General features: G+C 49.9%; 1 protein-coding gene across 11 annotated transcripts in view; it reads right to left on the bottom strand.

Annotated features, from left to right (window-relative positions):
* Positions 1-2029: 2029 nt before the first annotated feature.
* The window catches only part of Ssbp3 (single-stranded DNA binding protein 3), a 138225-nt gene continuing 125324 nt past the window's right edge, over positions 2030-14930 (bottom strand). For 3 of the 11 annotated variants that reach the window (NM_023672.2, NM_198438.1, NM_001355532.1), the window contains 9 exons: positions 14724-14788; positions 14074-14122; positions 13467-13502; positions 12944-12998; positions 11691-11761; positions 5330-5408; positions 4454-4482; positions 4259-4360; positions 2030-3700 (listed from right to left, as the gene is read on the bottom strand). In NM_023672.2, coding sequence (NP_076161.2) covers positions 3671-3700; positions 4259-4360; positions 4454-4482; positions 5330-5408; positions 11691-11761; positions 12944-12998; positions 13467-13502; positions 14074-14122; positions 14724-14788 — 516 coding nt within the window. In that variant the 3' untranslated portion in view covers positions 2030-3670. Of the gene's footprint in view, positions 3701-4258; positions 4361-4453; positions 4483-5329; positions 5409-11690; positions 11762-12943; positions 12999-13466; positions 13545-14073; positions 14123-14723; positions 14813-14930 lie in introns of all 11 variants that reach the window. The other 8 variants (XM_006503417.4, XM_006503420.3, XM_006503413.3 and 5 more) reach the window with 5 other exon arrangements.

Raw genomic sequence — 14930 nt, 5'->3', positions numbered from 1 at the left:
AACACGGGCCCAACACCATAGTCTTTACTATCTAGTTGACTCAATTTAACCCACAAAAGCAGGTCTCCCGGGGTAGCACCATCCTTCCAGGTCTAAAACAGGATGCTTAGCAGGTAGGTGTAGTGGGTGACTGCAAGAGAAAGGAACCTCAGAAGTAAGTCTCTGCCCATCAGCAGACAGACTAAACTATCTTTTCAATACACGGCCCCCAACATCCAAGTCCAAGGCTAAGCCCTCAGTGAGCCCAGGGCTGGAGTTCCCTCGAGCCCCCCTTTCCCTGCACAGCCCGCAGCTACGGCTTGGAAAGCCACACACCTCTGGAGATCAGATGGTTCTCCTCCACTGAAGAGTCAGGGCCAACAAAAAAAGGAGTTGTGACTCTCGAAGTGCCTAGAGCTCAGACTCCTGAGGTCTGCAGTCTTAGAGCAGCCCCTCTGCTGCCCTACAGACAGGCCTAGGCCAGGTCCTCAGGTAAAGAGACAGCCCTGACTCAGGTTCTCTGACTGCAGCTTCCAGAAAAAAGGCAGCCAAGGGGATCTCTCCAGCCAGGCCAGCTACCCCTTAGCCTGATGCCTGTGGCTCAGAGGCTGCAGCAGGGAAGATCATAGGCTGACTCCTCGATGCCTAAGCTCTGCTAACTTCATGCTGCTCACAGCAGTGTTCTGGCCCATCCCTGATGTCTTGGTTAGATCCAAGCAAGGTAATGACAAGACTCTGGGGAATGAGGATCAATTCTTTTCTCCAAAACCAGGCTCCAAGTGGCCGTTGATGCTGAAAAGACAACTTGTAGAGGCTACTCTGGGGCCCAAGTGGTGGGGGACGGAGGACGGATGCACTGCATGTTATCCGCCACCTGAGACAGAGCTGGGACGTCTTCTCCTACACAGTACCCCTCTATAGCTCTTGTCTGGAAGCATAAATGAGTCACTGGTGTGGATGTCACAGCCTGCATTACTTACTGGTCCAAAGGGGATGCTTTCCCACAGTCAGAAACTGCTGAGAAGAGCTCCCCAGCTTCCCTCTATCCCACCATCCTTCCGAGTTAATAGCATTTGCCAAGGGGTGAGCACACATGACTCACATTCAACACTATTAGTGTCTAGGTGAACACTGTCCCTGGTCATGTCCCAAGTACTAACAAAGGCAAAACTCCAACCTGTGGAACGACAATCTGGTTCTAAGATTCTTTGAAAAGCAGAAAGAACTTTGCTTCAGCACTGTCTGCCCCCATGCCTGGAAGATGTACCCAGGACTTCAAACATTGACAACCAGCATCTGCCACACTCTGTCCAGCCCCTCTGTAAGCTACAGGTCGCTCTGGATCACTCCTGAAATCCTTTGCCCATTCCCAAGCCTTGCCTCTCCCACCTCCACCTCTGTGAGATTAAAAAAAAAAAAAAGAAAAAAAGAAAAAGAAAGAAAGAAAGGAAAGGAAAGGAAAGGAAAGGAAAGGAAAGGAAAGGAAAGGAAAGGAAAGGGAAGGGGGCTGGAGAGATGGCTCAGCAGTTAAGAACATTGACTGCTCTTCCAAAGGTCCTGAGTTCAAATCCCAGCAACCACATGGTGGCTCACAACCATCCGTAATGAGATCTGAGATCTGATGCTCTCTTCTGGAATGTCCGTAACACATAAATCTTTAAAAAAAAAAAAAAAAAAAAAAAACCTTCCAACAATCTAGTGCCTACAGACGCCCATACCAACCTCAAAACCATGCATTTGGGCATGGGAAGTTAACAAATTTGGCCTCTGGAAGAAGGTAGGAATGTGGGAAGGCCACCTTGCTGTCTGCCCACCACCTGTAGAGAAAACAGTCTTTGGGGACCGTTCTTGACTTGTACAAGCAAAGCTTTGGAAGGTAAGATGTGACTGCAAGCCAGAAGACTACAGCTGCCTCAGCCTGAGTAAGGATAGCCTCCATCTGTCCCAAACCCCTCCCAAGGCAACTGTACTCGGCACCGGGTACAGCGTCTCCTTCCTCATCGGTACCATCAGCTCCTACCCGGGTCCCCACAAGTATGTCAGGAAGGGCTGCGGAAAAAAGATGTCCCTTTAATAAAACGTTATCAACATATATCGTACACAAACTACAATGTATCATAATTACTTTTTTTTTCCTCTCATAATTCAGAACCAGACTACAAGGTAAGAAAAAACACAGAAACAGCTACAATGTTCCCAAGAATCCGCACAAGGTCTTTTTTCAGGCAGATGGTATCTCACATAATATGATATACATGGGTCAGAAAGGGGAGGTAAGAAAACAAAGACCAGCTACAAGGGTGGGCAGGGCGCAGAGGGTGTACATGTACAATGAACTCAGTGTCTTCCGGGGCAAGACACAAAGGTTGCCACGGGGAGAGGCCAGGGCAGCCAAGTCACCCCTCCTCGGAGGGGACAGGCTCCATCATCAGGTTCATCGGTTTTTGAAAATAAAAACAGGACCAGAAACAGTGTCTGTTTGGTTGCTGGTGCTCCCCCACCCCCACAGCAATGCCGAAGTCTGTCCATCCAGTCCCAAGCAAATACAGAGCAATTCCAACCAACACCCATCTCTGAAAAAGGACAAACAGGAGGAAAAAAAAGAAAACCACAACCTCAGCCTGCCCTGCCAGTGCGCACTATGTGAGGAGCTCGGGACCAGAATATGGAGGTCAGGGCTATGGCCCAGATTGTAGTCATCCCGTTGGCGGGGCCTCTCCTCCTTGGCCTGGGCCACTACCCAGCCAGCAGGACTCTTGCCAGGAAACGGTGGGGATCGAAAGACTGGAGGCCCCAGTGGCTTGGCACGAGAGGTCTGGAGAAGAGGCAGCCATCCTGGAACAGTGTGTACGCTGGATCACAGCGATGGTCTCTGTTGGGTGACAGCAGGCTCTGGGTCCTCTGGCCCAGTGTGTTGTGATGGCCAGTCAAGCCAGAGCAAAGCTGACACCTGCATCTCCTCGCCCAGCTTTGCAAACCCCAAGGCCCATGTGGAAAGGGTTGGTTTCTGTTCCTTTTCCCCAAACAGCTTTTGAAATAAACCAGCAATTGCAAACTGTCCAGTTTATTATTATTATTTTAGATGGCTACAACGTCAGTGTGACACTGCACACCTAGACCAGCTTTTCTGGTGGTAGGACTTGGGGACAGACAGCAGGGCTTGTGGGGTTTTCTTCCTTTTTTTTTTTTTTTTTTGGCCTTTTTTTTCTTTTTCCTTTTTTTTCTTTTTCCTTTTTTCCTTTTTTTAAAGAAGAAAGCAAAGAGGTTGATTGGGGTGGGGCATAGGGCTTGCTAGAAGCTTCCATTAAAAAAAAAATTCCCCCAAAGAACACCCCCCACCCCGGGAAAAAAAAAACAAATTTAAAATCCCAGCAACGGTAAAATCCCAAACAAACAAAAAAACCAACAAAAAGTGTCATGTACAGAAAGGTCCTTTTGGGCGGGAAGAAGGTGAGAGTTTTCTGGCCGTTGACTTGAAATATATTTTTGAGTTTTGTCCTTCATGTTTTACGGAATAAAAGTTTGGCCTTTTTATTGCATGAAACTAAAATTGGGGAAGGTGGGGGAGTGAATGGGAGGGTGGAGGGAGCAGGAGATGCCCTCCCCCAGCTCCTGGTATGGACACCTCACTTCTTGCATAATTCTTGGCATCTTCTGCCTGCAATGCTGGCTCCCAGCGTCTCGGAGGGGGTCACACGCTCATCGTCATGCTCGGAGAATACTGCAGGGAAAGCACAGATGAGGATCAGGGGAGGAGGCCATGGACTTGCCAATGGGCCAATAGCCTGCTGAAGGCTTACTGCACAGTGCTGACCCCAGCCAACCTGGTGGCACAATAGGTAGGGACAGGGGAAGGAGGCAGGAGCTAGGTGACACCTATGAGACCAGCTCAGTTCCAGTCCTTGCCAGGAACTCTGGCAGCACAAATGGCCTCTAGTTCTTATCCTTTGGAGTCAGCTCGTTGGGGGAAGCAAGACAGTAGGGTACTGGATTTAGCGAGTCAGGGTTCCTGAAGGTATTGTAGGCTGGGGAAAGTCTGGGACCTTGAAAAATGCTTTCATTAATGAGAATGGACAGAGAAGGCCACATGCCTCAACTCAATCCAGGACTCCCACTCCACACAGTGCCCCTGGAAGGACCAGGGAGCAGAAAACAATGAATGGCTGGGGCTCTGCAGGTGAAAGACAGCTGGCTGACACACAGTCACGGAGCCCTTAGGCCTAAGGGGACCACTGGGACCCAAGGACTAGAGGGGTCAGTATGGCAGGCAGGGGCTTACATTGTCGTTCTGGAAGGAGTGGAGGAAGTTCCCCCCTAGCTCGCCGTCATCGCGAGGGGTGCCTGGAGGATTGCTAATGCCACTTATGTTGTTAGGAGAATTCTGTGGAAGACATGAGCAGGTGAGTCCATATTGCCCAAACCTGACCAAACACACAGGATGACACCGAGGGAGGGGACATCAAGTGCCACTCACTTTTGGAAGTCCATCTATGTCACCTGATCCTAAGAAGGAAGAAGAAACCGAGTCAGCATGGTGGATTGGGGGCTGTGGGGGGCTGTGGGGGGTATGCAGGTGCGTGTTTTCATGTATGTGTGTGTACACGGGTGGAGGTACTCTTGACCTTCCTTTGAGATGGGCTCTTTCACTGAACCTGGATTCAATTTGCTGATTCTACTACAGATTTTCTGTTTCTGCCTCCACAGTGCTAGTATTCTAAGTGTGTGCCACTGAGTTTGTGTGTAAGTGTGTGTCACTGGGTTTGGCTTCTCCATGGGTGCCAGGTCCTCATGTATGACAAACACATCACCACCTAAGCCATTTTCTCGCCCCATCTGCTGTTTTGAACCAGGATCTTGCCCAGCTGAGCCAGGAGAGCCATGCTCACCTCCGTATCCTGAGTGCTCAGAATGAAGACATGCCCAATGTGCCCTGCCTGTTTCGTCTTTCTAAACTGGGGATCTTACCAGGTCCCGTGCATGCTCTAGTGAGTGCCTGAATACTGGACTACACCTTCAGTTCATTTTCTCTTTATTTTGAAACAAGTCCTTACTGTGTGTTATCCAGGCAGGCCTGAAACTTGTGACCTTTAGGACGTGTGTACAAACGCTCCAGTTGCTGGATTGCTCTTCTGTGGGAGCCCTTTCCGCTCTGTGTCTGCACCTGAGTTCACATTATTTACTTGGAGGGGTCACCCCCACCTCCAACCCCCACCACCTGCTTAGGCAGCAGCTTTTGCTCAGGACTTTCTAGGTGCCCAGTCAAGGCCAACAGTGTCCCAGGCCCAGTGACCAGGAGCTAAAGCAGAGGCCGCTGCCTGGGCAGCTGGAGTGTGTGTAGGAGCCGGCTTACCTAGGGATCCATTCATGTGGTGGGGCTCCATGCCGCCCATGCCTCCCATTGGGCCGTCTGAGCCAGGACCCATTGGAAACTGTGGGGTAAGCAGGGCTTGGTTAGTGGACCCAGGCCCTTCGCACCCCTTTTCTGCTTCCCAAATGCCTTCAAAGGCTCAGGCCTCAGGTCCCAGCAGCTTAGCAGAGCACCCAGGATGCTCCAGGCTGATGGGTCTCCCTGTGCAGACTTAAGCACTGGGTGCTGGTTGGGCCTCGGGGCTGAGTGCTGAGTGGAGGAACCCGAGTCTATGTAATAGTCAAAAGAACAAACTCAGAGGGAAAGGAAGCAGGCTAAAGCCACCAGGCTCTGTAACAGCCAGCTCGCCATTTTCCTGGGCCTCCTTACAGGACTTGAACCACTCTGGTGAGGTGCCTGGTTCACTAACCATTGTTGCACAGAAAAGTATGTTGACTACAACACAGGTTAGACCAATTGATTCAAACTTGTCACTGCGTGGGGAGTGCTTTGCATAGTCTCCCGGTGGAGCAGAGAGTGGAACAAGAGCCTGCTATGTGGCTATACCTCAGACATGTTGAGTTTCAGGGAGCATTGGTGAAGAGCACATGTCACTTCATTCTGTCTGCAGCTGCCAAGTCCACATGGGGAAGCAAGCACACAAGGCCACATGTCAGGGTGCTGAGGTGAGGCTGAGCCTATGCGGGAGCCAGTGCCTGAGGTGCAGTCTAGATGGGGGTGGGAGGGGCTAGACAAGGTTTGACAGGGGAGGACTGCTGGGCACTTGGCCTGAACTGGGTGCTGAGGATAGAACTGGGTCGCACCTGTGTCACAGCCACCAATAGAAGAGAGGTCAGAGAGGTTGAGATACAAACACAAGTCATAGACAAGGCATGGCTGCAGCTTCAATAGATAGGCAGGGAAATCAGAAGAGGCTGTAGCACCTCAGCAGAAGAACAGAACATAGAGCCACTCCACAACTGCTGGGAGAGCGCCAGCGCGCAGGGCAGCAGGCAGCGCGCAGGGCAGCAGGCAGCGCGCAGGGCAGCAGGGCAGCAGGCAGCGCGCAGGGCAGCAGGCAGCAGGCAGCGCCAGCGCACAGGGCAGCAGGCAGTACACAGAACGGAGCAGTTGGCAAGACCTCCTGAATTGTGAGGTTCAACATCTCTGTCACCTTTCCCAGGCACAAATTTCATTAGCCCAAATGGGGAATGGTCATCTTATTATGCTTGTAAGACACCGCTGTCCCAGACCCTCCCAAAAAGTGTTTACAGTTACTAACATAATACACATCACACATGCATACAAATGCACATCAGTATTCTAACATAGCTATGACCAACATATAAAAATCAGGGTTTTGGTCATTTTTCTGATACAGGGCCTATGTAACCCTGGCTACCCCAAAACTGAGAGATCTGCTTGCCTGTTTCCCAAGCTCTGGATTAAGACACACACCAACACATCTGTCTCCAAATCAGGCAATTCTAAAATTACATATTATTTATGTCCACATAATGGTTTAGTAACTTAAAACATTCATACATCATACAACTGATCCATTACATTTATGGCTGGCATCCACCACTTCCACCACCCCCAACTGTCAGCTCAGCAGTAGGCAGGCTGCTCACGTCTGTGGACGTGCTTATTCTGGACACTGCATCCCTTGGTCTCCACAGGCTAGTGCTAACCTCTCACTTTCAGCACAGTTCTAAGGCTGCCCTGTGTCCGGGGCAGAGCTCTGCCACACACATCTGCTCCGACTCTCTGCAGCCTGGGATTTACACTTCTGGAAGGTATGTCCACGTGCAACTCTGGGTCACTAAGTCCCCTGTCCTTCCTAGTAGAGCCAGGATGCTCTCCTTAGCAGCTGCACCACTCAGTGTGCCTGCCAACAGTGGATGAGGGCTTCCTTTCTCTACTGCAGCCCCAACACGTCACTGCCCATGGCTGTGAGCAACGTCACCCTCCTTCTATGATGAACTACCTTGCTCCTGTGCTCGTGTGTGTGTGTGTGTGTGTGTGTGTGTGTGTGTGTGTATGTTTTGAGACAGGGTTTCTCTGTGTAGCCCTGGCTGTCCTATAACTTAAGAGATCTGCCTGCCTCTGCTTGCCAAGTGCTGGGACCAAAGGTGTGTGCCACCATGACCTGGCCCTTGCTGTTTTACATTGCATTTCTTACAGCTTCCTGCTTATGGCCTATTTGCACATTGCTGGAGGAGCATCTATTTGCACATCTGCCCCATGTTTTAATTGAGTTGCTCTTTCACTATGGAGTTGGTAAGGTTCTCTACATATTTTAGGTTCAATTATCACATATATTTCCTTCATTATGTAGATTTTCTGCCTAGCCTTCTCACTGGTTTTCGAGGTGACTCTGAACTGCTTGCCCCGATTGGCCCTGAACTTCTAAGTTCAAGTGAGCTTCCGGCTTCAGCCTCCAGAGCAGCTACATCTACAGGCATGCATCAACATTTAATTTAACTTTTTGTTTAATTTTTACTTTTCAGTCTGTGTGTGGGTGTGTGCACATGTCTGTGTGCATACGTGCATGTGGGGGTGAGCACACACCTGCATAGGAAAGGTAGTGGTCAGGGCTGTCTCCCCCATGGCTCTTCACCTCAGTTTCTGAAACAGGCTCTCACTGAGCCTGGAGCTTGTCTACTCGGCCACACTGGCTGGGCTGAGAGCTCTGGGTGCTCCTGCTTCCACCTCCCCAGCGCAGACAGCACGGGCACATGCACGAGCCCTGCTTTTAGACAAACAAACAAAATAAAGCCATGTGTCCTTGGAAATGGAATGTGGAACTGCATGTGTGCATGCAGACCCACCTCATCTACTTGCTGTGGGTGCCATTTGCCCCAGCTTTGCTACCTTAGTCTATGGGTTACCTTTCTAATACAGAAACACTATTCCTTAAACTGAGAAGGCTAGTTAACAATAGCAGGTAGTAGCCAGGATGTTTAAAGAAATAAGGAAGCTGTACTGGCTGGTTTTGTGTTTTATCTTGACACAGGCTGGAGTTATCACAGAGAAAGGAGCTTCAGTTGGGGAAATGCCTCCATGAGATCCAACTGTAAGGCATTTTCTCAATTAGTGATCAAGGGGGAAAGGCCCCTTGTGGGTGGGACCATCTCTGGGCTGGTAGTCTTCATTCTATAAGAGAGCAGGCTGAGCAAGCCAGGAGAAGCAAGCCAGTTAAGAACATCCCTCCATGGCCTCCGCATCAGCTCCTGCTTCCTGACCTGCTTGAGTTACAGTCCTGACTTCCTTTGGTGATGAACAGCAATTTGGAAGTATAAGCTGAATAAACCCTTTCCTCCCCAACTTGCTTCTTGGTCATGATGTTTGTACAGGAATAGAAACCCTGACTAAGACAGAAGCTTTGTGTATTTTCAAAAATGCTCCTGTCCTGACATGTCTAATTTCCTTCTGCCTCTGCCGCCTTCCCCAACCTCTGAAATGTCGGAAGCTCTGAAACAGTCATATGCACTGACACAGACACACAGACACACACACAGACACACACAGACACACAGACACACACACACACACACACACAGACACACAGACACACACACAGACACACACACACAGACACACACACACACAGACACACACATATGGGAGGGAAGGGGGAGACACATATTCTGCTCAATTAAACCTTTTCTCACAAAGAAATGATATTCAACTACAGAGGACACTTGCACCTGTGAGATCCTAGCTGAAGTTTAAGTGAGTTAGTTTTAAGAAAGAAATTTTTTGAGAAAGTCTTATTTAGCTTGTCTGGCCTTGACCTGGCATTTTCTGAGTTCTCCGTCGCCTCATTTCTAAAGCTGAGTCATTCTCTTTGTGGTATAAGGTTTAGCACAAGCGGCTAGCTGAGCCGCACTCCTTCCTTTTGATTCTAACTCCTTTTCCTTCGATTTCCTCAACAGATTTCCAGATTAGATATGGATGTCCTCTTGTCTCACACTTTCGATTTTCTTGTGTTTTGAGACATGGTGCTCACTATATAGCCTTGGCTACTATGTTTTTTCCTTGGGCTTTCCTGGAGCTCATTCTGTAGAAGTACTGAGTAGTAGGACTAAAGGCATTGCTACCACCCTCCTGACCAAGCTACTGAAATTTTAGAGACAACATCTGCCACCTTTCCTGTGGTTGCCAGCAGTGACTGCCATCTTATTTCATGCATTGGTGGTGTTGCTGCATGAGTGTCAGATCCTCTGGAACTGGAGTTACAGACAGTTGTGAGCTGCCATGAGGATAACGGGAACTCAACTTGAGTCCTCTGGAAGAGCAGCCAGTGCTCTTACCTACTGAGCGATCTCTTCAACCCCCAAATGACTGTCACCTTACAGGTATAGTAAAAACTTGCTCCGTGATGGCTGTTGTCACAGACACCCTTGGTGGAAGTTGTGGCACAGGGAATGAGGCTTTTCTTCGCCTGGTGAGAGCTCTCAGATCAAGTTGCCAAGCACGAGATTAAAACTGTCGAACATGCAGATCAATGAGCAAACTGGAGCTTGGCTTTGATTAGAGAACAGTTCTGCTTTCTGCAAGTTCATTAAAAGCCTTTAGGAAATCAAGATAACATAGAATTCCAGTTCTTAAATCAAAATCCCACCAGAAGTTGTTTTTGCTCTGTTTTGTTGGGTGGAGCCAGGGTCTCCTGCATGTGAGGTATGTGCTCTGCCATACGCTGCACCTTCAGTGCACTTCGGCCTTGTTTTACAGTGATGTGAGCCGTCACTGGTATACCACAAAGGCACAGCTGTGCCCAAAGGCTGGGACATCTGTTATCAAAGCCCCTCCCCTCTGGTCCACACACAGGACCTGTACTGTGACCACTGGATCTAGAACTTTAGACCCAGAGCAATCAGGGACTGGGGTTGATGGCAGTGCTCACTCTAGTCTGCGCTCACACTGGCTTGAGGGGGTCACTGTTTTTGAATGGACACCAGTGTCACTTTGAAGAACAAAAAGAGCCTTTGGTTCAAAGGACGTGCCAGTCCCCACACAGTGGAGAGAGAGAGAGTGTGAGCTTCCCTACCCTCTCTGCTCACTGGAGCACCTGTCTAGAGATGGTGTAATATTCTCGACTGTCCTCGACCTGCGTGTCATTTAGCTTACTCTGGTGCTGTCTGGGTCACATGGCATTGTCATGGTTTGTAGTTTCATGACCTTAACTCTGAAACACACGGTCACGGCATCCATAAGTTAAATGTACATTCAGTAGCATCTTGATGCGAACTCGAGTGTAAATTGTGGCAGCAGGTAGACATCCTGAGGCTACAGCCCTTAGGATGACACAGCCTGAGTGATGCCTAATAGCATCCATGGCCGTGAAAAATGCAAGAGTGATTGTAGGTGGCAAATGACCTAAACCACTAAACCATGTCCATCCGGCATCAGTGCCTCTACTAGCCCAGGGGGCCTCTGGATGGGTTTAGTATTCTCAACCTTCTATCCCCACTGCTACAAAACAGGACTTCTGTCCTGAGGTATCTCAGAATACAGAGTATCTGAATGAAAGAGACCCCTAGTGAGGTGAAACACAGCAAGTGGCTGGATGGGAGGGCGGTACCACAGAGAGTTCCCCATACTCATGCAACACAGGGCCCTGGCAAAGGAGGCAGGCCATAGAACGTGACCTTCGCAGGCTGCTGGGAGACGTATGTGGCAGGGACGCAGTGCTAGAGGTGCAGCACAAGAACAGCGTGTGTGCTTGTGTGCACAAGGTCTGCACTCATCCTCATCACCACACGTCTGCCGTCGTCAGCATGGCAGTCCTCATGTAGGATGTGATACCTGGTGTGACTTTTGTCTTTGCCCAGAAACTGGGCTCACAAAGCCAGGGGCTATCTCCTCTCCACAGCTACAGAAGCGAGGCAGACTCTGTACAGGGAAGTTTGGCAAGGGCACTCCAGAGGGGAAGACTGTAAGGAGTCGAGGTAAAGGAGCTGCCATACTGGTATCCACATGGGTCAAGTAGGTGCCCAAAGGAACCTCAGGTTTCCCCCTTAGCATTAATGCCTGGGGAACAGGAAGGATCGGTGGGAGGGACTAACTACCCAAGGTGGCACGGCCAGTCAGAAGAATGGGGAGAAGCCCCCTGAAGCCTGGTGCTTTCCCTTGTCTCACACCTGACCAGAGGGGGAGCCCCGCCCCTCCCACCTCCCACCATCAATAAGATGGGGACTGACTTGCCCAAGAGTTAATCGCGCTTCTGATGGTTTATTTTATTCATCTTTGGTAACAAATGGCTAAAATCAATTACTCATGCTTTCCCCTCAGCTGATGAAGTTAATTATGATTTGTTATGGTATCTGGTATGTAAATGAGCAGAAAGCAGACTCACGTTAGACCGGCTGCCTCCAGGCGGCACAGGATTAATCATTGTGTAGATGTTGTCACTGGAATTTGTTGAATCTGTAGAAATAGTGGGAACCACAGAGTTCAGGTGATTAATTCATTTCTTAATTAAAACAAACTCTCGGCACTTGAACTCATTCTTTTGTATTTTATCACCTAAAATTTCTTCTAAGTATCACCATCTTCTGGCTAATTTGTATTTAATGAAGATTCACAAAGTTTTTAATCACAGAAAATTCAACTGAGAAAACCATTCGACCACAAACCTGAGAATGTCAGGGTATCTGGGCAGGCACAGCACAGGGACACAAATCCGTCCCCTAAGCTTAGCAAGGACACAAAGACATAACCTGTGTTTTCTCTCAGACCCACCCAGGGAAGGAAAAATGCAGCAAGTTACCCAGAACCACTCAGCTAGGCCGAGGGGCTGGGGCTGGGGCCGCATTAACATAAGGAGTGGGTTAGCATGACCCAGTCTGAATGTAGGTCATGCTGCTCATCAATGCTGCAGAGCGGGAGCCGGAGCGGGAGCCGGTTGTGGCTGCAGCCAGCTCCCCCCTGCAGCTGAGCAGATTCCCTTTATGGGGAGTTGGAAGAGGAGGCTCTAGCCACTCCCCACCTAGCCAAGGAAAGTCTCCTTAGGAAACCAGCTAATGCTGCTCCATCAGGAGCAGAAATTCTCCCTCTATTTTGGGCTGGGTAGGGGACGTACGCTGCACTTCTTCCAGCTGGCTGCAATGCTATTCTTAGCCAGGAGACAGATAATTGTGACTCTATGTATGTGTGCATATATGCACCTGCCCTCCTGTGCATGCATGCCTTCTCCAGATAAAGAAACAGGGAAACACAATCTCTTACACAGAGGACCACAAGCCTAGAACCCATAACCTCAGGGGGAGTGTGTATGTGCTTTTAGAGTCCTGGTCTCCAGTTGTCAGGGACCCAGAGACCCTTCTAAAGTCATCTAGGACAATGAGATCTTGTTGTTTCAGACCTTGGCTCAATTTTATTCTTTCAAAGCAGTATATAGGAATATAAGGGTCATGTGGCTAAAGCCACACAGTGGGTTGTTGATAGTGAAGGCTCATGGCCCTTACATCTCCAGGCATCAGTGCCTGGCAGAGCATGCACTCAAGGCTCAGAAGTGGTGCCTGAAAGGCCAGGGTCTGCAATAGAGCCCTCAGACACATAGCACCCCACTCCCACCAGACATTTATTTCCCCCCTCAAGCCCTCTTACCTGCAGGACTAGGCATGATGGGGGTTCCTGGAGGGCCACCACCACCAGGGGGTCCCTGAGATGAGATAAAAGGTGTCAGTAACTAACCTGTGGTGTTAAGAAGCTTGGGGAGACCGCTATGCTAGCTGCCAGTGCCCAGAGCAGCCTGGTACCTGGTACTGCCTCTCCTGCACTCAGAACTGGAGCCTACAAGCCAGAAGGGAGCTAGATTTATGCTCGTCCTCTCAAGCCAAGGCACAAGTGGTGGGTGTGTGCACACATCTGCTCACATGCACACCAACCAGTGAAAGCCAGAGCCAGTAAACGGGGCCCACAGCCTGCTGGGTAGCAGTCACTGAAAAAGAGCCCTTCTGGCTCAGCTCTGGAGAACTGAAGGCTAGCCCAGGCCTGTACAAACACCTAAACGCTGAGAACAATTTGGCTCCTGGGCTCAGATGTGTTCTCATGAGGAACATACTAGACCTGAGTGGCTCTCCTCAGCGGTCACATGCACTAGAGAGTCAGAATCCTGAGCTGCACTTACCACATAGGTTCCGGGTGATGATGAGGAGTACGGGATCTGGAAAGAAGATTCGGGAGCCATGGATTGGAGCTGCCTTCCCTGACAGACAAGCATCATGCCCCATCACTTCCAAACCCACTTTGGGGCACAGTCATTCTTATTTATGGTAGGCTTGGGGACCCAGTGAATTAGTAACCTGGTCAGTTTCCAGAAGAAGGGGCCTGAGACACATGCAATGGTCCTGGGGATTGGTCTCCCTTCTCCCAGTCTTTGGTGGAGCCTGAGAGTAGGGTCCCAGGAGACCTCCCAATTGGGAGGGTGGAAGACAGCAACACCCACACCCCTTCTTCTGTCTGCACCAAGCCTGTCAGTCATTTCCCTCAATGCTAGAAACCAGAACCATGACGCACGTGGAGCCCTAGCTCTTAGCCAGCCGATAGCTCAGGGCAGGACCACGTGTGAGGACCCCAGCACACTGCCGAGGGCTCCACCTACACGGGCCTTCTTAGCAGCATCAGGTAGATCCTGCTGTAGTTCTCCCGCCTGATACCTCTTCCTGGCAACAGGGTTACCTAATGTCCAGAACCTCTTCCCTGGGGAAAGGCACCCTCCAGACCTGTATACTCACTGAGTTAGCACTGTTGGGATTGGGCCAGGGTCTGCCAGCTCCTGGGCCCCTAAGAGAAGGAGAGATGGTGACAATCAAAGTGGGGCTACACTCTATGGCGTGGAGCCAGTGGGAGCAGGAGCAGGCTGCCATCAGTACAGGAAGTCCTAGATGCCATCTGACTCTGGGGTAGCAATGGGTAGTTCCACGGAAGGAGACTTAGGAACTCCTTCAAATTATATGAAAAAATTTGTAAAATATGTATTTACAAAATTATATATATATATATAAGTATTTCTGCTGTTTTTTTTCCTAGGAAGATAGACCACTGATTCTTATAAGCACTAAATATCAGGGCTTATTTGCATAAGGATTAAATCTTGAATCAGCCATTGAAGCTGTGCAAGCCTAAGGAAGTCACTCTACCTCTCTGGCCTCAGTGACCTCATCACAGGCAGGGAGTAACCACACCTTGTAGGAGTAGCCTGGTGACCACAAGGTGGCTAACTGTGCCAAGCACACAATCCAGTGTAAGACACAGCTCTCACCCTAAGGGTGAGGAAACAGAGGTCCAGAGGGGCACCAGTGAGGGGTAAGATTGTCTTCTGGGGTCCAACAGTGGGTGGGGAGGCCATGGGCTCTGAGGCACCGGCCGGGGCTATTTGCCTTACATGTTAATCCCAGGCATGGCGGGGCCGAGGGAGTTGGGTGGTGGTCTCATGCCGCTGCCGTAATTCTGCAACGATAACCAAGGGTCAGTCTATGAGGGGGAGAAGGGGAACCGGGAGGGAGACAAACACAGAATATAAGTGAGAGGGTTAGTCTGTGACGACAGCCTGATGAGAAAAAAATCACACGTACTTTCAGAACAGACAGGA

This window comes from Mus musculus, chromosome 4 (assembly GCF_000001635.26).
Source record: "Mus musculus strain C57BL/6J chromosome 4, GRCm38.p6 C57BL/6J".
Classification (NCBI taxonomy): domain Eukaryota; kingdom Metazoa; phylum Chordata; class Mammalia; order Rodentia; family Muridae; genus Mus; species Mus musculus.
This window is presented reverse-complemented; position numbering and strand designations above follow the sequence as displayed.